Source organism: Calonectris borealis, chromosome 24 (genome assembly GCF_964195595.1).
Source record: "Calonectris borealis chromosome 24, bCalBor7.hap1.2, whole genome shotgun sequence".
Taxonomy (NCBI): Eukaryota; Metazoa; Chordata; class Aves; order Procellariiformes; family Procellariidae; genus Calonectris; species Calonectris borealis.
Window position 1 is genome coordinate 6,607,143 of NC_134335.1, and position 26,865 is coordinate 6,634,007.

The 26,865-nt window shown below is 46.5% G+C and overlaps 1 protein-coding gene across 2 annotated transcripts in view; it reads right to left on the bottom strand.

The window, feature by feature from the left end:
• Positions 1–22,554: 22,554 nt before the first annotated feature.
• The window catches only part of BARX2 (BARX homeobox 2), a 65,978-nt gene continuing 61,667 nt past the window's right edge, over positions 22,555–26,865 (bottom strand). For both annotated transcript variants that reach the window (XM_075172712.1, XM_075172711.1), the window contains exons 4-5: positions 24,176–24,260; positions 22,555–22,946 (exon numbers count right to left, since the gene is read on the bottom strand). In XM_075172712.1, the coding sequence (XP_075028813.1) occupies positions 22,695–22,946; positions 24,176–24,260 (337 nt within the window). In that variant the 3' untranslated portion in view covers positions 22,555–22,694. The remainder of the gene's footprint in view (positions 22,947–24,175; positions 24,261–26,865) is intronic.

Genomic DNA, 26,865 nt, shown 5'->3' on the forward strand with positions numbered 1-26,865 from the left:
ATCCAAAAGCAGATGACTTCTGTGTACTGGAAGGAAGAAGTTTCATGATTTTTAGGGATTATTTCTAGGCATGTTGCTGGCTGTTTTGCCAGACATTGCCTAAAATGATGGGCTTCCATCTACCTGGGCCAGACAGGAATATAAATAACATCTGTGAGGATAAGATGGAAGTGATTCATTTGAGTCCCTATTCACAGAAAAATGAGCTGGAAGGATAAGGCCAAGACATCTTTAACCATAAGAACCTTCCCACCAACAGTGGGATTTTTACCCAATATATCGATTTCTCCAAGGAATAAATTACCTGCTTTAATGTTTCCATTTCTCAACGGAAATGATTTTCCAAGAAGCCGAGTAGAGTCTATTTTCTTCCCAACGGACAAGCCCTTTCCCCTTTGCGCCTTTCGGCAAGGCAGGAGGTGCAACCTTCACCCAGGAGGTGCAACCTTCACCGGCCGGGGGCGAGTGCTGCAGATGCAGATGTCTATCGACAGGTAAAATGAGTCCCCGGGCAGCGCAGGGTGATGGAGAGCTCGGCGCCATGCTTTAAAATGGGATGGGAAAGCGTCCGGACTTCTGCACGGGGGAGCCTGGGAAAGATGAGTGTGATTTATTGCGCTAAATCACACAAATAAAAATAAGTAAGTGACTCAAGCATGTGCTTGCCTTAGCAGGGGTCAGCGCAGCAGCGAGACACATCCCTCTTCCCACCTGGTGGAAAACCGCCCCGGGGAATCCTCCCAGGATCCAGTTACTGATCTGGGGAACATCACTTAAGCCAATGTATTTCATTTCCAGTCCCTGGGGATTCCAGATGAACAATCAAAGGGGTGAAAAGGGAAGCTCCACCCAAGTTTGTATTTCACAGGATGAGAGGTGCATTATCAAGTGACAGTGAAAGGAGCCCCAGGCGCAGCGAGTGCCGATAGAGCGCCTACGTAGCCCTGAGTTTTGATTAATTACCGTGGTAGAGTTTTATATCTCTCTCCAGTGGTCATCGAATTAACCGCCCGCACCGGGCGGAGGAGATGCTCCCGGCCGAGAGGGAAGGTGGCGAAGAGCCCCCGCTCCCAGCCTGCAAACTCCTCTCGTTGCAAATAGAGATAATTTCGGAAGGGCTGTATTAAATGGGTTTTAAACAATAATTAAGGGGGGACGCAGCTCAGCCAGAACTGCCATTAAAAGAAGAAGAAATGATTCACTCCATCACCTTTTGAAGCGACACTGTCTCGTTGTGGGAGGATAGGAGAAAGCACCAACTGCCCACTCGCCAAACCCCCCTCTCCTTACTCAGAGGAAATTTTTATATTGCCACCCACACACATTCAAAAACCCATGACTCATCTCCGAGGATAATGAGATCAGCTCTAAAGCGACGAGATTTTGAATACAATAAAGGTTGCCTCCTAAGTTCTTCGCTCGTGGAAGGCACTTCTTCCAGCTTTTCCCACCTACTCCTGAAAATGTCCTGATTTATTTCCATCTCCACCTCTCCCGGGAACAGAGGTTCTCAGGGGATCCCATGACTCCTAGAGCCAGGGTTTTTCTGGACAAACACCACCTATCCTTGACATACAGCAAAAAAAAAAAAAATCACAGGAGCTGGCAAAGCCCTCGCGTTGGTGGGAGCGCTGCCCGAGCGGGAACCGAGAGATCTGGCCCGTGACCAGCTCCATCTCGAGATGTTTCACTCGTTCCTGGCTCTCCTCCTGCTGCTCCGTTCCCAGCTCAAACCCGGCGGTGGAGGACAGAGAGAGGATTTAACACCTGAATATGCCTCCTGTCCTCTGCAGCTGCCGTTGCAGGGCAGGATCGGGCTATGAATCACGGACCCCTCTGGATTTCCGACAAGAAAATCATTCCCAGAGGGATTTTGAGGCTCAGCTTCAAGTTTAGGGTCTCTCAACCACTCTGTGGTTGTGTTGTGGTTTTTTCTTTACTTTACCCCTTTGGGCTCAGGGTTCCAATTACTCCCTTTCATTCCTTTTTTCTTTAATAATTCGGAAATATTTGAGTGACAGATCTTTTATTAAAACATCATTATCAGAAAGCATCCAGGAACGGGCAGGGCTAGTGCTCCGCTCAGGGTTTCCATGCCTCAGGGAGAGCGAAGCTCTTCCTGGCTCTCGCCTGGCCTCCGATGAGCAGAGGTTTGGTATGCAGGCTTGGGTAAAGAAGACAGAAGAACGTGATTTTCCCAAAAGGTTGGTATGAAAATGAATGTCCATCACACCGGAGAGGTAAGCGGTGAGGCAAAGGAGACACCCTTCGAGAGCTTCTTCCCATCCCAACCCTGGCAGGAGAGCCGTGATCAAGAAGGATCATGAAGCCGTGATCAAGAAGGACATGGCACGGGCAGCTGATGCCGTTACTCGCCTCGGTTCCTTGTCTGCTCGTTGACCATCCACACAGCAAGGAGAGCTGAGCAGGGGCTGTGTCCTCTCCTCTTGCGCTAATGCTTGAGGCACCCAAGCTAAAGCCAGTGGTGGTCATGCCTTAGGCCCTTCCTTTGGAGCACAGCTTTGCCCAAGTCATTTTTTCTTGCTTCACCTTCTCTCCTGCCGTGAGGTTGTATCTGCTTCGCCCACTGAGACTGCAGGTTCCCCAGGACAAGAAGCCTGTAGTGATCCATCACTTGCTGGTACAATAGTGCCATGATCGCGTCTTCTGACATGGGCACTGCACATAAAGGTCTAGGCATTATATCCTGAGGGAGGTCAAATTAATTTGGCCAAATCCATTTGGCAATGGATTTGATGGAGAATGAGGTTTTACCCATCCATCCTTTTTTTTCCCCCACTAAGTGCATGGTTTTTTCATTTTTCTTTAAAGATCATTCTAAAATGAGACTTGGAGCCTTGGGGCCAGAACCTGACATATTTCTCTTTAAAAAGGGCCTCACCTGGGGTTGCTATTCGGTTGCTGCGTCTCTCCTCAAAGCTCTCCCACCTTCCCCAGCACATTCCGGCTGCAATTTCCAAGGAACCCAGCAAGAAGAGTTCAGCCGCTGTCCCCAGCTTGCCTCGCCCAGGGGATTTTGGGTTTTGGGATGGCGGGATCGAGTGCCAAACACCGACTGCTCTTTGTCAGAGCACACACTCGACACGGCGCCGCTTTCCAGTCCTCCCAGGCTGATGTGGTTTCTGCCCAGCTAAGTCAACATCACACCCAACGGTTGTGTGGGGGGAAGAAAAAAAAAGCCCAATTTGCTCTCTCTTGCCTATCCATGAAGCAATTCCAATTATTTAATGGACTAAACGAGCCTGAAAGCCACAAGAAGCACCTGCAGTGAGAGGAAACGAGTATTTCACAGCTGGATGCATTTGGCGGGTCACTCGCAGGTTTTGGCACGGAAGGGCATCAACCAGCATCCAGGGCTTGGCTGCACCGTCCCTCCGTTGCTCCCGAGAGGGAGGAGATTGGGAGGGGGGAATTTCTGATTTTCTAATTATGCTTGCTGCAAATTTCCCTCTTACTGGAATTGGATGGATGTTGGGCAGGTTTGCGCCAGGCACGGGGCTAAGCCCCTTTTCCTAGAGGCCACCTATCTTTCAGGAGATGAGGTTTTCGGGAGGCCAACATGCGTCTTCACCGATGAAAGATATGAGCAGAAAAATTCCACCTGACGTGCAGGAACACACCTCGCCGATGGCCCGGGGCTACGCACGCCCCCGTCGCCGTGCCAGGGGGTGCCAAGCGTTAGCACGGCTCCATCCCACTGACGTGCCCCCAAATGCATATTCTCAAATCCTTTTTTCCAAAACAAAAATGATTATCAGGGCTTTCGCCTCCTTTGTTTTGCTTGGCTGGGTCACCTCTGTTTGTTGTTTATCTCCACGCTCGTCTCTGCTCCCCAGCAGTTGGAGATGGGCTATGCCAGCGGGGAGGTGCGGGATGGGGGAGAAGGGTCTGGACATGCAGGATGCGGCGCTGCCTGCTCCAGGCTCCGCTTGCGACCCAAAACGGTGGGAAAAATTCAGCCAAAACTCGGTTTCCCGTGCAGCCCCAGCAACTGTTGCAGTATTATTATTATTATTATTATTATTATTATTATTATTATTATTACTACTACTACTACTGCTACTGCTACTGCTACTGCTACTACTACTACCATTATTACTATTATTACTATTATTATTATCTTGTACTGAAATACCCAGCAACAAGCACGTTAGGATTTTGCTTTTGCCTCACCTTGCTTTCCCAACAGAAAAATGTGTATTTATTTTTGAGGGGAACTCATGAACTAAGCAAACAACGGGGCAAAAACCACCTAAAACTTTCCGGCTGGAGGCTTTGAACCTGAGCAAGAGACATCAGGGGAGAAATACAAATAGCGAGGGGCAGAAAATAAATGAGAAGCACCTTTCCTGCACCCCTGCTCGCCCATAAAACTGGAGGAGCAAAGCAACGTACGCCACGTGTGCCAAGGGAAAGGGGAGGAGAGGAAAACCGACAGCATCACCAGCTCGGCGAGATCTTCAGGAAAAAAAACAAATGACCTTTTGTGCTGTGTGAGGAGAGACTTTTCCATCATCTTTATGGATTTCCACCTTCGGCAATAGTTAAATAGCCTTGCATATCTACCATCAAGACACTAACAGCCATACCATAAATCTTAACCCTAAACTATCATTATTCGCCAGAGAAAATGAATGGTTTGCTCCGTGCGCGAAAAAAGAGCGCAGCTTCTGAAAGAGGAGACCCCTCTCGGGCTGGGCATCCTCCCCGGCTGCATTTCGGGCTCGCTCCTACTTGTCGGTGGGATGAATCCTTCTTGCGGATTCGGCTTTCAGAAACATCCATGAAAACGTGCTGTTTTCTCTTTTTTTTAAACCGGTATTATCTTGATATTATCTGTTGAAAGAGTGACTCAGGGAAACGATGCTACGCGGTCAGGTCTCAATCGCTCATCTGCAAAACGGAGTTAGATCAACTCGCTTGGAATAAACATTAAAGATTATTGGGGCCCTAGAAAGGATAATAATTGGGTTTAAAGCTCAGAAAAAGTGTCCAGAGCTTGTTTTTCCTGCCTCCTGTCCCCCACGAAGGACACCCAGCCCAGGTACGGGCTGGAACCAGCCCCTCGCGTTGGCTCTGGGGCAGCTGCAGTGCGATTTAATTCCTCCCCTCTCATTACCGCTTCCTTAGCCGGGGTGCCTGCGAGCCCTAAGGGAGAGCAGGAGATGAGGGGAAACATTAGTTTCTTAACAAATTCTTGTGTCATCTTTTTGACAGCACCTTTAAGCGCGGAATGACACTCAGGAATGATGTGGCTTAACCTCCAGAGTTCAAGCGAGGGAGCATTTCCCCTGCCAAGGAGCAGCCGTAATCGCCGGAGAAGAAATCCGTTCCAGCCCTCCCTGCCAGCAGCCACCGATCGGTTTTAATCCACGTGGCGGGGACACGGCCGAGGAACCCTGCTCCCTCCAGCCTGTGCCATAACAGCTGGGTACGCTCGCGCTTTGGAAGAGCGTTAGGATATTTGTGGGATACAACACGCCGTGCAAAAAGTGGCCGCCGTTCAGCGGAGGTGGCGTGGCTGACCTTACGCACGCTCTTCATCTCCTGCAAATGGCAAATAAAAAGGGGTTAACGCACAAGCGCGGGGAAGGCGAGCGCAAGCGGAGCGGATTTCGGCAGCGTCTGCGTTCCCGCGGGATGCAGGCTGTGCACGAAGGGCGCCGGGCTCGCTGCGCTGGCCCGGCGGGTGAGGAGTTGGATGCGAAGGCTTTCCCGCAGCACCTCCTTTCCACGCTTATTATCTGGAGACCAATAAAAAGCCACGGTCTTAAATCCCAGGGATTAAAGGTTTAACATGACCAAGAAGAAGAAGCCTGGAGAGCATTAATTAATGTTTATATGTGGTTTCTACCTTCTCTTCCCTTTTTCGTCACCCTTTGTCTCCTTCAAAAGATAATAGGTGGGAACAGCTTTTTCTGCCAATGCCAGGCTTCACTGGCTAAGACTCTTCTTTCTCCTCTCCAAAACGTATGTAACAATTTAATGCACGGGCTCATGATTCATGTGGCTTTCCCAGTGTTTATCTACAATTAAGGCTCCCATTGTTCCCCAGCGCCGGCCTTTTCCCGTAGGTTATATTCTCCCCGCCACGATCGACCCAGTCCTGCAGCCCTAGCCTGGGAAACGCTCGGCGTTGCTGCCTCCACCGCCGGAGCACCCGCTTCTCCTCCCTCCTCTCCAAAACGGAGAGGTAAACAACTTCCCATCGATGTGGCATTAAGAGCAGACACCGCTGCAAATTCCCACCCTCGCTGACTTCTCAGTAGCTGGTGCGTGCAACCCTGACCTTTCTTTCTGACTTCTTTGGGTCAAAGCTATTCCTTGTTCATGGGATGAGCCTCTGGCAGGGAGGACGGAAGATGAAATACCTAACCCCTAGCCAGATACTCAGGGGGTATAAATGGCTCCCCGCTGATTTATGTCAGCTGAAAATACGACTCGACTATGTCCCTAGGTTTCTATATAGCGTTGCACTATGCTGCTCTTGAACCCAGTAATTTTAGCTAAGCAAAAATTTCAAGCTACTGCAACAGGTGAAAAGAATGAGGGGCTGTTCTCTTCTGCCTCAGCAGAATACATATTACCATCTTCTTTTAAAAAAAAAAAAAAAAGAAACAAAAAAAAACCAGAAAGAAATCCCCCATCAGCTATTGTCTAAGTTCCTGAAGTTTTTTGTACTGCATTATGCTTTTATTTTTCACGCACAGCCAGCAGACAGGACATGGACAACACTGCATACAGGGGAGAGCAGGATGGCCGCGGCCGGGGTGCAGCACCCCTGCAATTCATGGCACAGAGATGCCTTTGCATCGGAAGGAAGAGACTTACACTTGGATACAACATTCACGTTTGCATGAAGGAACTTCAAAAAACCTTCGGTATTTTAGTTGCAAACTCCAGGCCTTGGAAGCTGGGAGTGCTGGAAATTGGGCGTTGCAAGAAATGGTGAATTAGGCTCTGTTTTTTCAGGAAACACCTATAGAAGCAGACTGGGTGAGATACGAAAACCTATGCAATAACAGATGCCCTCTTCTCCACATTTTCCATCGTTCCAGCCTGCCCTACCTACTGATGTCTGTCCCTCCCCTCTTTTCCTCTTGTCATTCATCTGCTTCCCCAAAGCCCGTTTGGAGATGCCTGTTGACCGGGACGGGAGGCAAAGCTGAGAGGAGACAGCCTGGTGCTGGGCTTCTGGCAAGGCAGAGCCTGCAGCTCCATGTCATCCATTCCTCATCCACTATAGATTCATATACGATGACACCATGTCATGGGTCCTAAATGCTCCTCGCTTGTAATTTTTGCGTTCCGCTCCCTCTATTTATAAAGCAGGATTGCCAGGCGAGGCACGCCGGGTAAACGCGCGATGCCAAGGCAGGATTAAGCCCAACTGCATTGCAGCAATTCCAGGCGCTGCCAAGCGAGAATTCTGCATGAAAGAGCAATCGTGGTGCCCCCAGCCGCGTGCAGCCCCCAGCCGCGTGCAGCCGTACTGACCCACGGACGCAGCAGAGAGCATCCATGGTACCCACCCACAGACACAGCAGAGAGCACCCATGGTACCCACCCACAGACACAAGAGAGCATCCATGGTACCCACCCACGGACACAAGAGAGCATCCATGGTACCCACCCACAGACACAGCAGAGAGCATCCGTGGTACCCACCCACGGACACAGCAGAGAGCATCCATGGTACCCACCCACGGACACAAGAGAGCATCCATGGTACCCACCCACGGACACAAGAGAGCATCCATGGTACCCACCCACAGACACAGCAGAGAGCACCCATGGTACCCACCCACGGACACAAGAGAGCATCCATGGTACCCACCCACAGACACAGCAGAGAGCATCCGTGGTACCCACCCACGGACACAAGAGAGCATCCATGGTACCCACCCACGGACACAAGAGAGCATCCGTGGTACCCACCCACGGACACAGCAGAGAGCATCCATCAGCTGCTGGGGGTTTATTCAGTCCTTGTCCTAAAGAGTCGCGGTGATCCCAACAGCGCCGGGCTGGGAGGTAACATGACACGGTGAGGGGGGAACCAGTGTGATCCCCCCTTTTCATCTCCCTTATAACACAGGCGCAGGATTAATTTTAACTAGAGGAAGTTTCTTAAGAAGAGAAATTTACTCTGGATATCAATATTTCCAGTAATGGAAAATCCACCATAACCTAGGCACACCACTCCATGATCAATTAGCCTCGCTGTTAAAACGTCTCTCCTGCCGTCTCCATCATCCATTCTGTCCATTAGGGAAAATCCAGTAGATTTAAAAATGAGATGCGTGTCATTTCAACTTCTATATCATTTTTTAATGCAAAAAAAAAAAAAAAAAAAAGCATAATGTTAATTAAAAAAAAAACCTTCCCCAAAAGAGATTATTTTCCAGAAGCTGCAATTAGAGCTCTTTTGCTTCTGACTCTAGACCAAGAGCTAATGAACTCACTGACAATATAACTAGCAGGCAAGGAAAGGGACTTGGCACAGCAAGAAGCCGAGCCCTATGAATAGAAGGTTTCGTACAGCCTCAGCCACGTTAATGCTGTCTCCATTCAAAAACATTGTGCCTGAGCATGGGGGGAATATTTCCACGTTTGCCAAATGGAATAACCGTAACAGCGAGTTATTATTACTCCATTAAGCAACCGCAGATATTTCTCTCCTCTTTCCCCAAGTTAAAAAACAAAGGCTGAACAGAACAGAGCTGTTCACAGCCTGTTTAGCAAGATCACCTATTTTTAACGCGACATCTGTTATTACGCCAAAGTACCCACAGCTCCTGAAAAAAAAAAAAAGCTGGATAAAAATAGAACTTTATTAATTATAATCACGAGCAATTACAGAGACGACGGGCCCGATCCCGCTCGCACCCTCCGACACCGCGAGGGCTCAATGCGGGAGGGAAGGCAGGTCCGTGAACCCAAAGGCACGTGAGGGGTTGCCCAGGGCACGTCCACGCGCCCACCCTTGAGGAGCAAGAAGCGGATCGGCACAGAAGCGAGAAGGAAGGGCGTGCTTGAGAGCTTAACGAGGCTGCAGGACTCCCTGCCGGACGATGCTTCTGAAACCCAAGAGCCAAAGTGTAATTGATGTGGATAATAATACCTAGGGTCATTATAGCCAGAAGAAAGAAGCATTTGGGAGGCGTATACAATGTCATGTACCGGGGTTAAGCCAGCTGTTAGAGGTTAGGAAAAGGGCCGTTGTGGAAGAAAGATTGCTCTGCATCTGTCTGCTACCATTTCTTCTACCTCCCCCTGAGCCCTTGGTACCCAACGCCGACACAGGCTGCACGACCTTGAGTCTACTGCTTGGACGCCTCTTTTTCTAACTTACTCGGTGTTCTCCGCTTCCACTCTGCGTTGCGGGTAGCGTTCAGCTAAGTAGAATGAAGCAGCCAAACTTTAAGACGTCTGCTTCTGCTAAAGGTACCAGGGGATCATTCATTTCCATGCAAACCTGGTGGCTTCAGATCTCATCTAGACGTTAGCAATCTAACCCAAGGAAACCAGCTTAACCTCCATCTACCTCCATCTACAGGCAAAGGCATCTCCAAAGAGCAATCCACCTCTGCAGGAGACAGGATAAATTGCCTCTTTCTCTGCACTGGCCATAGATGGAAAGAAGACGGTCAGCTCAGGCTAAAGAGCAAATTTTTAGATGGTCAAAGCCAGGTGAGATGAAGCCCATCCAAAGGGAGGAGTGTTTCAAGCCACTGTTGTGTAGGGTTGCCTGACGGATTCTCAAAATGACAATAAAAATTTCTACCTTAATTTAAAAAAAAATGAAGGTAGCATCAAGTTTATTTCCTCACCTCTTAGTTGTCAGTCCTGAAAGGGCTGATTTTTTGCGTACCGTAAAAGCAACAAAAATAGGATAAGGTGATCCAACTGCCAGCTGAAACTGGAGGAGAGTGTAAATCACAGCGACTTCCACCGAGAAATCACGACAGCATTTCTATTAAATCCAGGTGAAATTTTAGCTCATTTGGCTTAAGAACATGAATGAATACGGCAATCTGGGTACGGGAGTTACATTACAGCAAAACAGTAACGGGACCTGAGATACCTGAAGTGGCTTGGACCCCAAACTAGACGGTAAAGCTGATTGTGGCTTCACTGGAGATGGGTGTGAAGATCCGATTTCAGATGTTAAGGGCTGGTGGCTTCAACCTGAGCCTCTCTAAAGCTGACGAACAGCCCTACGGGGGCACATATGGGATTTGCAGGCTGAGTTTATTGACTGCCAGCTTTGGGTGCCTTCACAAATTCACCCCCAACAGCAAGCTCCACCACGACTGTGGGTTTTCATACTCCAGCTCCAGACCCGACTGCTGCAGCTCGCTCCCATCCCTGCCTCTCACGTCCTTCCGCACCTGCTGACTTTGGCTGGAACTGCAGGTGATAAAACACTGCCAGAAAGTCTGTTATAATATTTCCCCATGCAGCAAAAGCACAGGAATTTGGGGAGAATTTACAAGAAACTCTGGCAAGGTTTACAGCCCAGTTGACAAGGCAAAGCCTTTCAAAGGAATTAAAATACATTTCTTACGAGCGGCTGAACGCATGTCCATGCTCTTATTACTATCAAACAGGATCCTTGGGGTTTGCACTCTTGCCACGCTTGTCTTTGTTATTTTAAGAAATGTGCTTCACCTCTTTGTGCCTTTAGTTTCCACATCTGTAAAATGGGCGCTTCACTTAAATTGGAAGTTTTGCATCAAGTAACGCTGCTAAAGCATTTTAAAATCATGGCCATGGAGCTCTTGTTTTCTTGATTTCACCCTGTAAGGAGAGCAAAATTAAAGCTGATCGCCACAGAAAAGAAGCCTTTGTGTCTCATCTTCCTCCATCAGATTAAGTTTCTAAGGTATGTTAAGAAATGAGACCCCATAGGGGTTAGTGGTGTCCATTTAAATCTCTCAAATACCTACACGCAAATATACCGAGTGCACGAGGATTAACTCTAAATCTGAGTGGATTAGTCAAGAAGCCTTGCACGGCAATGTCGAATTGCTGGAGAAAAAATATATAAAATTGTCATTTTTGTCAACTTTACAATACAACTTGATCCCCCATGTATAATGAGCTGTAAGCCTGGCAATACCCCGGGATCAGGTGAAGAGAAAACTTTCACTTGGGAAAAAAAGAGTGGAATTCAGAGGGTCAGAGCATCGGAGACACGAGAGACGGGAAACCTGAGGCCACCTACCTCCCTCACTCAACGCCCGGCAGTCCGCACCGGCTGCGCTCCTGGAGCGCGTCCAGTCCTTCTTCAAATCTATAGTCACACACATATATATTTAAAAATATGTATTTACACACTCCCAAGTAATTAAAGACCACTGCGAAAGATGAGGATGTGAAGGACATGATTAAACATACAAGGTGACGTGAGCAACCTTGCTCCATCGTTTGAAGGCTATCTGCGTTATAATACTTAAAAAAAGGAGACAATTCCCTTTCACGACGAACATTTAAAATAAAGCAAGCACCGTTTCCTACAGGACTTCCCTTGCTTATGAGATGTTTCAGCTGAAGGAGGGCAGGGATAACCACTTATGATAACCTTGCTGGTCCACGCCCTGACCCGTAGAAGTTGCTACCGTGCTCCATGGGTGCAAGAAGCGACCAAGGGAAAAATCCAGCTCTGACATCTGGCCGGAAAAGTTTGTAATTCTGTGAATCTACTGGTAGAAGCAAGGACGCACCACTCCGCCCTTCTGCCAGCTACGGGGCAGAAATGTTAAAAGACGGTCACGTTTTTTTCAAGGTTATCAAGGGAAAAAGCTCAGAACTGCTCCCAGGCTCCCGTAACCCGGATTGCATTCGATCCACAAAACTCTCCTCGCTTTTTTCCAAAAAATTTCCCCTGCCTGGAACTGGTTGCCAGTGGCTGCGTGACTGGTCACAGCTTATTCACAGCCTTAATTAGCAGGTGTGTGACTGCCTGTTTAGCCACATTTTTAGATCCCCGGGCTCTTGCAAGCTGTCAGAAAGAAAGGCATTATTTTAGGGAAAATACCACTGCAAAACAGAGTGACATTCAGTTTGACGCGTGAGGATAAATTAAGGATGAGGATACGTTAAAGAGAACTCTGAGCGCCTTCGTCACATTCCTATATTCAAGGAGAAACGCAGCTGAGTTTCAGTTGATCTTGGCTTCTTCATTGACCTGTAGCAGTAAATTTTCTCCCCTTTTAGTGTTTAAATACTTTGTCAGTGAATGATCCCATTCATAAAGCGCTGGCGATGACAGTTCTGCAAAGCTAAATGGCACTTAACTGTGCACCTAATAAATCTGCAACAAAAATAAACAGAGAGGATGAGAAAAAAAAAGATTAACAATGCCAAAGAGCTAAAAAAAAAAAAAAAAAAATCACTGGCAGGTATGAAAGGATATTGTCATTAAAACAGTTTGAAATGGTTTCGTGCAGGAGTGCTCCCATTTCCTGCCCATTTGGCTGACCTTTGGGTTCTCAGAAGAAAACGGGCTTGGCTGATGTCTGGGAACTCTGTATTCAGTCAGGTAAATGCGCTGCGGACAGGGCAGATCCATCTCTCGGCGGCTCTGGGCAGGTATCTGCTGCCACTGGGACCTCCTGATTTAGCAAAAGGGCATCTCCGCTCTCGCGGAAAGCAAAAGTTGCGTTTATGAAATGGTAACCCTGCTTCCATGTAGGAAAAATGAATGCAAATACTCAAATTGCTGAAAGCAGGAGTCAGATTTGGGGCGAAATTAGGGCAGAAAAGCTGGAACTACAAACAAACAAAATCTCGGAAAGCTTATAGCTCGTGTCGCAAACAAGACGCTTATCACATCCCCGAACTCCGAGACTAAAAATTTTAATAAATCAATCTTGCCGAAGGTGGCACTGGAGAAATGTCACTCGTATTTAAGAGCTGGAAGGAAAATTTGAAAGAAGCCAACAGACTGAACGCTGACTTTAATAACTTGGGGAAAAAAAAAAGCCACCCTAAATGAAGAGGAGATACAGGGAAATGGGATAATGTGGGAAGAAGTTTGCTGTGCCTAATCTCTCTCTTCAACAAGATAATGGATTTTGCAGACAAAGGAAATGCAGTACTCCAGTAATTTGTATGGACCGTATAATTCTGTATAGGGAATTAATAACTTCACTGACAAAAGTGGGGGTTTGTATGAGAGGGTACAGAGGCAGCTAGAGCTGAAAGGAAAACGTGTTCAGAGGGAGAGAAGTGGGCTCAAGTTTATTAACAGAGTTGTTCAGGATTCAGGCTGAGACTAATTTTATGTAAGTCTCTAATTAAAACCCTGGGCAGAAAAAGCAGAGTTGAGCCATCGAAGTTTGCTGATGACAAAAAGCTGAGTCAGATTGCCGCTACCGAAAAGGCTTGTACAGCCTGCAGGAAAACCAGGAGGTGGAGGAATGAGATGCGGGAGCAGCAAACCACCAGTGTGGTAACCAGTGAACGATTAACCGAGGTTTCTGGCTACCAAGATCAGGTGGCCCATACTGAAAAGAAAAAAAAAAAAGGCAATTTTAATGCCGAAACGAGCCAGATAAGGTATAAGCACTGGAGATAGCACTGCTGTGAGACCTCCTCCAGAGCAACGCGTAGAGTTTTCATCACCTATGTTCAAGAAAGATAAATTCAGCCTGGAACAGAAGCAGCAAAAGGATACCGGAGGGATCGGGGGAAGGGGTTTATCTCATGAGGCAAGCCTCCGAGAGCCTGCAGGACGAAGGCTGCGTGGAGATATGATCCCTAGCTATAAATACCCAGGCAGAGAAGCAGCAGAGAGGGAGAAGAACTGGTTGTGCTAGTGGACAATGCTAGTAAAAAAAAAAAAATAATACAGTGAAGTGGGACACACGTAAGTGTAGATGGAAAATTTAATGCAGGACTGCCACAGGAGTTACCTTCCGAAACAGCTTTCCAAGAGGAGCAGATATGCACGAAACCCCTCGATTTGTTTTCAAATGGAGACGGAAATATTTATGAAAGGGAATGTATGAACAAACACCTGCAATTGCAACAACCTGGTCTCCGTAACCCAAACGGACCCGGCTAATCCCGACTTTTATCTCCTGCCATCGCACAGCATCCCGTCTTGAGAAAGCACCCCCCCAGCACTAACAGCGGAGAATCTCGTTGCACGGGGAAAAGGGGAATATTTGTGTTACATTTCACAAGCATCCCTTTCCCGGTCTGTTGTTATTGTAACTACGCCGAGTTTAATCAAACTAAGCTGTTAGGAAGAACAAGCAGGAAATGAAACCGATAAATACAGGATCCTCCTCAGAGGAGAGCACAGCTCTTAGAAGCACTTGGGGAACATCCCTGATTTGGCAACACTCCCCTGTTTACCTGCTCCAGATTTATTGTCCAAAACTAGAGCTTAGTTCCTTCGCTGACAGCAGATCTTTAAAAAGAGCTATTAGAAGAGTCGAAATGTAGAAAGCTTTTTTTTTTTTCCCCCTATTTAAAAAAAAAAAAAAATAGCATCCTGCCTTTGCAATCCGGTTGCTGGCTTTGCAGTAACTCACTCCTGACTTAGGAGAACCGCGGCGGCGGGAGACCGTGCGTGACACCCTCAAAGGAGCTCTCTCTTCAGACGGGATTATCTGCTGCTCGAAAATCAGGATCTCTCTCGGGTGTCTTAAATTCAGACTTTGAAGACTTATTTTGGCCCTTGTTCCCGGGCCCACGTCCCACACAAACTGCACGCAGTGCTGAGTAAATAAAGCTAAAATCCCCCTCTCCGCTACCTCGGGCTCTCCCCAAATTGCTGCTTGAACAGATGGGCTCCGTACTGCGTCCCAAAGGTCAATGCGCTCGGCCTAATCCAGAGCAGGGCTGGGAGCCAGGGAGCGGAGCATTCCTCGGGAAGGGGCTCAGAGAGGCTGCTCCACGGCTTTTGCGAAGGGGAGGATCGAGTTCACGGGCTTTCGCGTAGCCCCGGGTGGGGACGCGGCAGGAGGAGAGAGGCAGGTCCTCGGGAAGGGGGATAAAAACCGCAGATTTGGGGGGGGGGAAACGTCTGGCTGACGCTTCACGAATGAGTTATCCCATCTCTCCTGGCAAGAGCTTGGAACAACCGTCGAGCCATCCTCGGCTCTTTGACACCTTCATCTTCCTGCTCGTGATGGGTGACTTTTCACTGCACGAATGCATCTAATTATTACCTCAGGGGTAAATCTTCACTCAGGCACACAGAGAATAAGGCAGGCAGGTAACTCCCAGTCTGGGCTTCTAATCCCATTATCAGACTCCTCCTCAGCATCATTATCCTAAATAACACAAAATGAAACACGGGGGTAAAAATACCATTGTATTTCCAGCAATGAGAAGCATGGACAAGAGAGGAAATAATTTCTCTGAGTCATGCTCCCCACCCAAATAATAGAAATATCTCCCTGTGGAGAAGCAGATGACGTTATGGATTAGCTGCACTTAATTTTCATCATGAAAAAGTTCCTGTGTGCAAATCCCAGCACAGAAAGCCAGCTCTCCCTACTTAGGTGGCCAGGACTCCAGCTATTTGCTGTCTTTGGGGTTTGCAGGGAGCTGATGCCATACACCCCTTGTCTGCAAGGAACCAGTCCTCTCAGACCGATGCTCCTCCGATCATCCCACGTCAATCCAGGGATGGGCACAGCCGCAGGATGAAGGGAGCAATTGTTCTGGATGCAGAAAGCAGTTCTGATGTGGCAGCTTGTGGTTTGGGAGCAGACGCGGGCGGCTGCTGCTCAAGAGCTGGCAGCATGGGTGGATCACAGCTCCTACCTCTGGGAATCCTAGAAGATGCAATCCCTCAGCTGCCGAAGCCCCAAGGACCCTCCCAAGCTGACGGGGAAGGGGCAGATGCAGGAAGGTTTGGAAGAGGAGCCGGAATTACGGGTAATCCAAGCTTCCAGTAAGAAGAGGGAAATTCCCATCTCTCCTGGCAGGACCTTGTACGTGTAGGTGCACGTATATGCTAGGGACAGGGACGGATGATGGAGGAAAAGTTTCTCTCTTCTCACTCTGCCGGTGCCACGATCTCCCAGCAGAACGGCTGTGAGCAAGAAACCCCCAGCCTGTGACCTGTTTGTGTCTTTATCACTTTAATCCCCCACTTTCAGCTTGTTTGTTTCTCATTTAGCCACTACATGTCTAGGAGAGTCTGTATTCTCCAGAGGCACCAGCAAAGCTCCACAGAGAGCAGACGTGTGATCTGGCTTTAAAAAATAATCTTGCCCCTTGAATGTTAGCTTGCTAAAAAGTACTCAAGAGGCATAAAAAACTGCAGGGTTTGTACCCAGCAGCCTCAAGGAAGAAGCCCTGCTGTTTTCATGACAGTTTACACCTCTCTTTCTCCCCCCCCCCCCACTTTTGCAAAAAGTACTGTAATAATATTATAATTACGAGGTGACACTGCGGGAACAGCCACCCAAGCCGCCTCCCTGCGACAGCAAAGGATGCTGCTGAAAACTTTCGCCCGGTGGTTTGCTTCTTGCATAAATACTAGGACCCGACTGACTTAAAGCAGCTCTCAGACCCGTTTTAACTTCATTCACTTGCCCCAACCGCCCCTCCGACACCTTGCAGGCGTGCAGGATCTCTTGCACGTGAGGTCTACCTCAGCCAAACCCTCCCTAGCTCCTAGAGGTCTGTAAGAACCTGCACAGCGTCAGAATTGGGTACCACAGCTCTGATATAACTAAGAAAGCTTTGGCTTTAGCTTAAATAAGAGCTGGGCTTTGGGTGTGCGGAGAACGGTGAAGTCTTAAGTGTCTGGGAACTTGTAACATTCGCCACCTGACAACGATGCTCCTGTTTGGGAAAGACATTAATGGCCCTCGTAACAGGCCTGAAATATTTTACTATTGTTTTATCTACAAGGGTTTGGTTCCTTTGGTTTTATGCAAATATTAGAAGCATTTGCCCAAGGGGTAACCATTGCTTCCTCTGCTTTTGTTAGTGCTCTGGCATGCTCAGCAGCCGCCTTCCCCAGGAAATTTTGGCTTACGACGTTTCTTTTTGATAAATTTGTTTCTCGCTAATTTCTTGGGGGGGGAGGGGGGGTGGTGGGGGGAAACCTCCTCCCAGTTGCATGCAGGAAGGTAGGCTGCCCAGGACCAGGCTGATTTCAGGAACCTCTCTTAGTGAGTAACGCACTCTATTACTCTCGATTGTTTGACAAAACAAGAGCTTCAGTGTTTCCAGCAGTTAACTGACATGTCAGGACAGCCTAGAGGGGTTAACTCTCTCCGTTGGCAGCCGCCTAGCAGTACACCTCTCCCTTTTGGCACCTATGGATCCCAGATAAGATGCTTCCTTCCTAGCAGTTACTGCCATGCTAAGGCGTAATTATTCCATTGCGTTGGGACAGTGCGTTCAAGGAGATTAACGATATGGGAAGAGACTAGAATTGGGGGGGAAAGCCTAGAAATGATAGGGTTTCTGGTTAGGGGGAGGAAAAAAACCCACCCCAAAAAATTATGAGGAAAAAAAACCCCAAAAAACAGGAAAAAAAATTGCTAGGGAAAAATATATTGAGATTTGAGGGTTCAAATCCCTGCACTGAGAATCATCCTCATGAACCTTAACTCCAGGACTTCAAAGTCTAAACCTAGTATCTAGTTATGGATTCCTAGAGCTCAAGGCAAGCAACAAGTTGGGGTTTTTTTTTTGTGGGTTTTTTCGTTGTCATTGTGACCAAACATCACTAATTTAGGAGATACGAATTGCAACCAGTATGTTTGCAATGTGCCGCTCTTGTGAAAAAAGGAAAGCTGCTGTGCTCCAAAGATTTATGCCTCCAAACCGCCTCTTCTTCAGTTTACAGTAAAACCTGATAAATCCTCCCTGGCAATACCAGACCTTGGGAAGAAAGAGGAGCGAGTTTCTTACAGGACGTTCATGCCCAACACCTACGATCCCATGGGATCTAGGCTTCACCAAACCCGTGTCTTTGCCAAGACACATATTTGAGCCCAAATCCTGTATTGTAGCCTAAGTCCAATCCAACTGTTCTTTACTCAGCTACGTTTTAACTTATATAGCGTAAGAGGAAACGTATGAAAAACCTGTCGTTCACCATCCTTGCATGTATAGTTAAACTCCAGAAAAATCTCTGTCTTTACAGAAGCAGAGCTTTCTTTATCCGTCAAAATTTACCGGCAAAAAAGTTGACTTTTCAACATGATTATTTTTCCCCCTAGTTTTAATTTTTCATGTAGTTTGATACAGTCAAAGCTTTTCAGCTTTGGCTTTTTCTCCCCTCTTTTTTCACTCATTCCTTTCTTACTGCCCTTTTCCATTTTGTTTCTGAAGAAAGACGATGGAGAGAAGGGGAAACTGAAAACCCACCCAAACCCCGAATTCCTTTGTACTGGCCTGAAGTTAAACGAATACATACTTTTTTTTTCCCCCCCTTGCAAAACAGGACGAAAGCCCATTCATCCTTGCTGGGACCTGGGGGAACTTACCATCTTGCAGGATGAGCTCAGTGCTTTGCAAAATTATCTAAACAGTGGGTACAAGAAAAGGTGGGTCCCAGCCAGAACTCCGGATATGAGCACTTTCCATCCCTGTAGGGGAGTTCGGATTTCGACATCGGGGCTTGTTCCTTGCTGTTAGAACTGGAAGCCCAACACCCCTGAACATCAGCAAGGTTCAACCCCAAGGGCGCATGTCTCCGATCAGACTCCTCCGATAAGTGACAAGCAGTCCTGGGACAGGAGATCTCGGTGCCTGGGAGACAGAACAATCAACAGCCTCCTAAAAAATAAAACCATCTTCAGGACCAGCGCAAAGGCACTTGGAAAGCCCTTCGCTGTCACTCTAGTGATAAAGACGAAACCTTTTTGTGCAGACTCCCTCAACATCGGAGTCCACGCTGGCTACGCTTCTCAACAAGTGTGCCTGAAGTGAGACTTGCGATGTTATTTCTGGGGCTCAGGAGCATGAAGCAAATACAACTCGCATCCGCAAGAGCTGGGCGTCACTGCAGAACACACCACAGCCCCCTTTAAAGGCTAAACTCGAAGAGCCAGGCTTTCTCCATCCCAGCCTTGAAGCCTATCTCAGCTCAAAGGCAAAGGGGAAGAGTGGCTCAATTCTTTGCCTTTCAGTGACAAGACCAAAAATAAGCCCAAGGGAGGAAAATCTTAAAACAAGAGGAAAAGGAGCACTTGCCCACCAACAATGGCTGGGATCAGTACGTTCAATTCTACTAGAATTTGTCGATGTTTTTCTCCAGCTGCAGATGTAACACAGAACAGACAACAAATATGAAAGATTTCGGCAAGAAATAATTCAATGGTTTTACCATTTCTCCCCTGCTGTTTTCTTTCCATCCAAACACACGCATTCTGAACGTGCTTTCCATGAACATTCAAGAGATTATCAGGAAAAGTCAGTGAAAGTAATTTAGTGCGAGCAAGTATCAGACAGCATTTCAAGAGCTAATTTTGCACTTAAATAATCACATGGAAAAATAAGATCCTAAGATTGCTACTCATCCAAAAAAGGAACAAAAACACCTTCAATGTCTTATGGACTCATTAAAAACTAGCCCAGACAGCTAGAGTATTGCATTTTTACCCAGATTGACTCATAAGTGATTAGAATGGGATTAACAAAAAAAAAAAATTAAAAAAAAAAAATCACTGGAACTGTTCCCATGGTACAGTGGGGTTGAGTCAGAAACAATTATTTTCATCTGGGAAGTGGGAAATGTCATTTTGTAAAACTTACTTTACCCTTTGCTGGAAAATTACCAACTTTGCTTTGCTTGTGATTCAGAAACATACCTTTAAAATTTTTTTGAAATTTTGTATTTTCATATTTATCTGTTTCATTGGATAGCACAGAAACACCAACACACCACTTCCTATTTCAGGGCAAGAAAGTGATTTTTTTTTTTTTCCCTCCTGTTTCTACTTTTCTTTTTCCCCCTGCCATGTAAATCTATCAAAATTCCTCAAATTAGACAAATCCACTGGGTGCCAAATGCAAAAAAAAAAAACCAAAACAAAACACAAAACCCACATGCGTTATCCATTTTATGGAACACATTTTGGTTGAAAGAAAGGCTACATACTGAAATTTCCAAATGCTAGGTTTAAAATACACCTCTGAAATTTTTTTGAAAAAATCACTAGAAGGTATTTCCACTTTGAACTCAGAGAAGTTAAAATATTTTTGATGCTTTCCCTGACGGTCAGCTTTTTATGTTTCTGGAATGATCTGCACACACAATGTGATTTAGTGAACTATTCAGGCTTCCAGATAAACCTAGTAGAGACTCTTGCAGACTTTTTTGCCATCTGATGGTGAAACTCATTAGACAAATTATTTCCAGTAAATTGCTCCCTTCACCCTCACCGAGCACTACCGCATTTAAGACTTGTGGCAACATTTTATTTTGAGATAACAGCGCTGATGCTACTATCCAAGAACAATAGAGGACGATTATAGATTTCATAGACCACCTAATACAGTTCCTGTATAAACAGGCCATAGGCCTTTTTTAAATTAAATGCCATTTCAAGTCCAATAGATACGGTTGAGCTAAAGCACAGTTCTGGAAAGAAAAAAAAAAAAAAAAAAAAAAAAAAGACCTCCACAGATAAAGAACGTGCAACAACATACTGTATCATAACTCCAGACAAGCCAAAATCCTGCCCCGCCACCCTCGCCTCTCACTGTGCCTGTCACGAGTATGTCAGGGCTCAGTGGAAAGAACAATGGTTCAAAGACAAACAAATTTTGACGCATTTTAATGGCAGAGGAAAGACTTTGTGGCTCACAGCCTGCGTTTTCAACACAACAGGCAAGAGGGAAATCTTTTATCCCATGTCCATCTCCCTGTGCCATACAAAGGAAGAGCTAAATGGCATCAAATGCCTGGGATTTTCAAAGTTTCTTGCAAATGAGCATTGCCCAACTTTGGTGAATTTTTTTTTTTAGGTTTAGGTGCAAACCTGTAGATGCCTTTTCAAAGTTGATGACTGTGTATTAAGTACTCAGCAATACACAGCGAGTGGAGCAATGTCCCACCCTGGCTTCATTGAAGTCAGCTGGAGTTTCGCCAAGTAAGTATTGCCTGATGCAGATGCCATGTGCCATTGCAGAGCTAATGCGGAGGTGGAATTAAAGTCTTCCAAACACCATTGAGCAAGAAATTGGGGAAAAAAGAAATCCTTTCTCCCCACTCAACACTCCTTGGATAAGTCACTTGAGATCTATGTGCGTGAATCGTTACCACCACCCCAAAAAAGGGATATTAAGAAATCATCTTCACAGGCTAACAAAGACCCGTTTATTGGATGTCCAGACATAACTGGAGGAGGGGAGGTGACAGAAAATACCTAGAACACCGGTGCTCTCCGTCTGACACGTTCATCTGCACCCAGTGACAAGGTGGCGTTAACAACGCCCCTCACGTACCTTAGCAAGGTGCTACAGGGAAGTTTGCACAGCGCTTGCTGCACAGTAGTGTTAGGGCAAGTCTGATGACTCCCATTTTCTCCAGGGTTTGTTAGAATAGAAAAACCTAGCCCAGAAAAGTCTCTGTCTAGCATTCTGAAAGAGAAACAACAACAACTGTTTTATTTATATATTTAATTTTTAATTAAAAAATAAAGGTTATCTTAATACATCTCTTGCAGCCTTTGGGCAAAATGCACCCTTAACAAGACTTTATGAAACATGATGCACATCTATTCTTGGCACACATCTTAAACAAACGCGAACTTTCTGCAGCAACTTCTTAAATCCATCATTCTCCCAAAACGCTGAAAACATTTAAATGTTCTTTAAAAAACCCTACAAAAATTAGAAGTGGGCCCAAAGCAAAAATCCCAGATCCAAGCATCCCAAAGCTTTTGGAGCAGACTCAAATCCAAACCCTCATCTCATACGAAGTTTTATCCTGGATCACTGCAAATTCACAGACACGGCACCCAAACAACCAAGAGAGATGGAATCTGAATGCTGACCCGGGGTACGAATCTCGCTTCGGAAGCTTCGATCTTTACACCGGGCCAAAGCAAACCTATGGGTCTGAACTCCTTCCTAAAACTGCTGAAGTTGGGCCCATCCCTAACAGAAATAAGTGCTGGTTACAGGATGAAATGGTGCTATCAGAGCTCCCCATTTCTTAGCTGTCCCTGATCTGAGAGCAGACCAAGTACTCCGTCCGTTTGCACTACTTTAAAAGGCAAGGATAAAGTCAAGCGAACACACCGAACCCTCCAACACAGTCATATCACTACACATTTGCCTCCCGCAGCGCGAAAGGAGCCCTGGACTTCTCCTTTACTTGCCAGGAGCTGTCTCAGGTTTCCAGACGCGGTTTTCTCTGGAAACAGGTCCAGGCCTCCGGCCCTATCTGTGGGAAGGCTTACGCACACCGCCGGAGGGACGGGTCGTCACCGCTCACACGGGATGTCTTTGATCCACCGTGGCCCATGATGGCTGACTCCCAAAGGCACAAAGTGACCGATCTTTAGACTTTTACACAAGGTCTACATATATATATATATTTATATATATATGTACACACACACAATTACATACATATTTAAATATATATATACATATATATATTTGGTTTTGGTTTTTCTCTTTTATCTTTTTTTGCTTTTCTTTTTTACCCCTTTCCCTCCTTGCTTTCCCTTTTAACTTAATGGCGTAGTCTCCTCTGAGGAGGGCTCTTCTATATGTTCTGGAGACTTCTCTGTCTCCAAAGAGACTTCTGGCTTCTCCTCTGTCAATTCAGGCTCCTCGGGGGCTTGAGATCCCTCCAGCTCCTGACTCTGAGCCTGGCTGTTCATTTTCTCTTCTGCTTCGATTTCCTCAGAGGTGGGAATGGAGTTTTTCTTTGGACGGCCTTTGGGCTTTGTTGGAGCTTCCTGTCCGCCCTTCAGCACCTGGAGCAAAGAGATGAACCGTCAGGATCAAACTGAACTCCGCCGCTGGGAGACATCCTTTAGAGAAGGATGCAACTGGGCTTCGACCTCAAAGTTAATCCATGACTCGGTCACCATTTCAGCCTCAGAAATGCCCTGCATTCATGGAGTGAGCTCACCCATCATCTCATATAAATAAAATGAAATGCATTACCAGCAAGGACACCCAAAACTCCGGAGGTGACTAAGTCAGTTCCTACGGGAAGCCCAAAAGCAACCTATGCACACAGTCCTCAACACTGGGGACAGAGAAGATTTTATGCAGAATTCAGTTCCTTTCCTGACTGTTTGCTTTATTTGAAGCCTAAGTAAGAACAGCCATAAACCTTAACCATAAACCTTAGCCAGGATTTCCTCTGACTGCCTTTCCTCCAGCCTCTTTGGCTTCTGAAATAACCTTTTTTTTTTTTTTGTGAGACACATGAGACCCCTCTCCTCTGTGTAAAAGGTGGGAGTCAGCAAAACAGGTCTGTTCCTATGTTTAATTCCCTCTCCCTTCACATCATCACTGCAGCAACAAGACACTTCCAACCAAAGATCTGTATCCAAGCTAATCCCAAATTTGTTTTAAGTGGCAGTAACTTCTGCAGCTGTCACATACATTCAAAGGTACAGTCTAGAACTGCATCTCCTCTCCCAGATCAGAATACATAAACATCTCCACTGGAGAATGTCACAGCATCATGGTTTCCACCAGGATTTATCGGACAGTTGTCCTTTCTAAATGCATTTTAACTGGAAAAGGGCCATGAAGCTGAGAATAAGTGAAAGAGGTGAAAGGAAGATATGAAAAGCAAGAATTAATGGTATCAGCTCTCAAAACTGCATTGGTTTCCATGGAGCAATACAATCTTTTTTGTCTACGCACATAACCAATCCCACAAGCATTAAGATCACAGGAATGCCAAAAATGCAGAGGGAGATATTTTGGTTCTTCCCTCTGTTCTGTTCTGCTTTCTTTCATCCCTTTGCCTTGTATACTTCCCTACTGCCTATGGTCCCTCTAGCCCACTACATATGTTGCAGTATAAATTTTTTTAAAAGGAGCATGTTTCTAAGAAAAGTTATCAAGAATAAAACAAAATTTGGTATAACTAGACACAGGTCACTGACACCACGCTCAGCCTCCAAATCTGTTCTTTTGAAATCAGTTTTTAACGACCATGGAGAAATGGTAACGAACCACTTACCATTTTCTTCCACTTCATCCTACGGTTCTGGTACCACGTCTTCACCTGGAGCTGAGTCAGCCCCAACGACTGGGCTAAGTCAAGCCTGGGAGACAAGACAGACATTGAAATGAGTTCACGGAGGAGAGGAGCTCAGATGCCAGGTGCAGCCAGCCCAACACTGTAAGAGCATACAACAGTGGGACTGCCAGAAAAGATGGCTATTTGTCTCTCTAATCTGTGGTTTTGAGAAAAGGTCAGACAAAAGCGGTAAAGCACTGTGAATTTAGGATGAGGAGATAGATGCTCTTATGGAAGACGCAAGAATACTTAGGTGTTTGCGGGCCATCTGTTCTCTTTTCTCCTCTGCGACCACTGGGCAAACGAGCAAGCCTGGAAGTTACAGAAGTTTGCCTGTCCTCTTTGAAACACAAGCCTGCTGTACTCCAACTGCTGACACTCCACGTTTGTGTATGAAGCAGGGAGCTACTGGTACACCGCATCCCTGGAAAACAGGTCTATGGTGTCTGAAGCAAACACGTAAGAACCAAAACACCCAGCATCAGCCTGCCCTTGAAAGCGCTGCTCTTTGTATCACATTTCTTCTTCACTACCTACATAATGGGGATAATAATACTTTCTCATTTCTCACGGAGTAGTAGTACATCTGAATCTATTAATTTCTTATGCATTCTGCTATTATAGGCAATTTAGGCTTATAAATGAATTTATTATTTGCGTGTTTAGCTTAAGGGTATATGTGGCAGACAGCCCATAATCCTGATTCATCCTCCACAAATCTCCAACCTGTGCAAGTTCATCTGAAACCTTTCATTATTTGTATATTAAAACCCAGGATATGAAGCAAATGCAGCTCAGAGTAACTCTTTATCCTTCCCCATAGGTGACAGCGCCGTGCATCTGGCAGTGTTGTAATGGAGTTGCACAACGGACGGAGTTGGAAATCCTCAACGACGCTGGGCAAGTGCCCCACAGAGTCACGCAAGTCCTGCAGGCGGGACAGCTCAAACCCAGAGTCACATTCCAAGGTGTTCTGGATTGTGTGAACTTTTTGGAAAATATTCCCCCGCCTTTGGATGGGGAAACACATTTGTCAAGGCCAAGTTTTTCATAATAAAACTTTTGTTTCAGCTGAGTTCCTAGGCAGTCAGACTCACTCTTACATTTACAAACACCTACGTACCCAACACCAGCTCTCTGTGCTCAAACGCACACTCATGGATTCATGCTTTTCCCCCACTTTGGATTCAGTCTAGACCTACAGGCTTGGTTTGCCTGCTGCCTATGCCACTGCATAATGTCTGCGACATATCCCATGGACTTAAAGATACTACCACTGTTATTTGAGAAGCAGAATCTAGCAGAGGCATTATCCCGTTGTACTGCACTCCCTTACTACTAATAAACCAAGTGCTTCAGTTGCCCTCCCAGCAGTACAATCCTGTGTCCAGGCCAAAAGCCGCAGGAGTGAATGCAGATCGCAACCCACTGCTTCGCCATCACGTTTCCAGCCATGAGTTGACAGAGAAAAACACCGCTTGACTAACTCTTGCCTTAGTGCACATGTCTTATCACACTTTGATTACCTGCAACCAGCTACCACCTCTTGCCACACACATTACCATAACCAGTATTGCCTAGAAACCTGAGGAAACAAACAGAGGGGAAGCGGTACACGGACAGGAATTGCTCATCAGCCTCAAGCATGTACAAAGCCAAGGAACAGTCATACCATAAAATTAATTAACAGCCTCGAGTGCTTCATCAACAGTGTCAACCACCTGGCTATGTCAAGCTGTGAGGAGTCAGTACAGGAGCATTAGGAACTCTGAAACTCTATGAGACAGCCTGGCCCTGCCCATGAAATTTGGTCTAGCTGCGATCCTTGGCTTTGGTGACAGGCAGCATGAGCGGAGAATGCCGATCTTCAAAACCAATTTAAATATTGGGACACTGCCATCTGTGGAGTTCAAGGTCTGGTGTACCTTTCAAACCCCCTCTAGGTTTACAAATTCAGTAGGAATTGGACAGCTCTTCTTCCTGTAATTTAAATTTGCAGAGTAGGATTCAAAGCCGTTAAAAAAAGATAAAACCTCTCCTCAGTTCAGTTGTCCATTTGGTACCAAGTAGTCCCTAAGAACTTGTCTTTTCCTTCACAAAGACAGGGGACTTGCTTGTGCCTTCACAGGGGCAAGGTAGCCTTCAACTCTATGCAACTCACTGTTTTCAAGCTGATGGACAGGCCACCACCTTCTCATTGAATTGCTACCCAAGTTTGCTAGATGAAAGCTAGCTCAGCAGCCAGCTGAAGCTACAGCCAACCTCTCAGCTGCCATGGAGACACAGCCGTCCACCTCCAGATCCCAGGAGGGGATAGGCTCCACCTTTTTTCAGACGTGCAGCAGGAATGGGAAAGACAGAGAGCCTTCTGCTCTGTACCTCGCCTATCTCTGAGCCTGGATGCCTGCTAGAAAGCACGTCTATCACCATGTGGCATTTCCATGGATATCATCTATTCGCGTCACCTTTGATCCCAGGAAAAGTTAGCCTTGAAATTGAATCGGCTCATCTGCCCGTGTCCCTGGCCAATGCCAGAGGCATCTCTGTGGAGCTAGAAGGCAGCACACTACAGCCAGGGAGCGTTCGGTATAGAACAGCTGAGCGGGGCTAGAGCAGCCCTTTTGCTCATT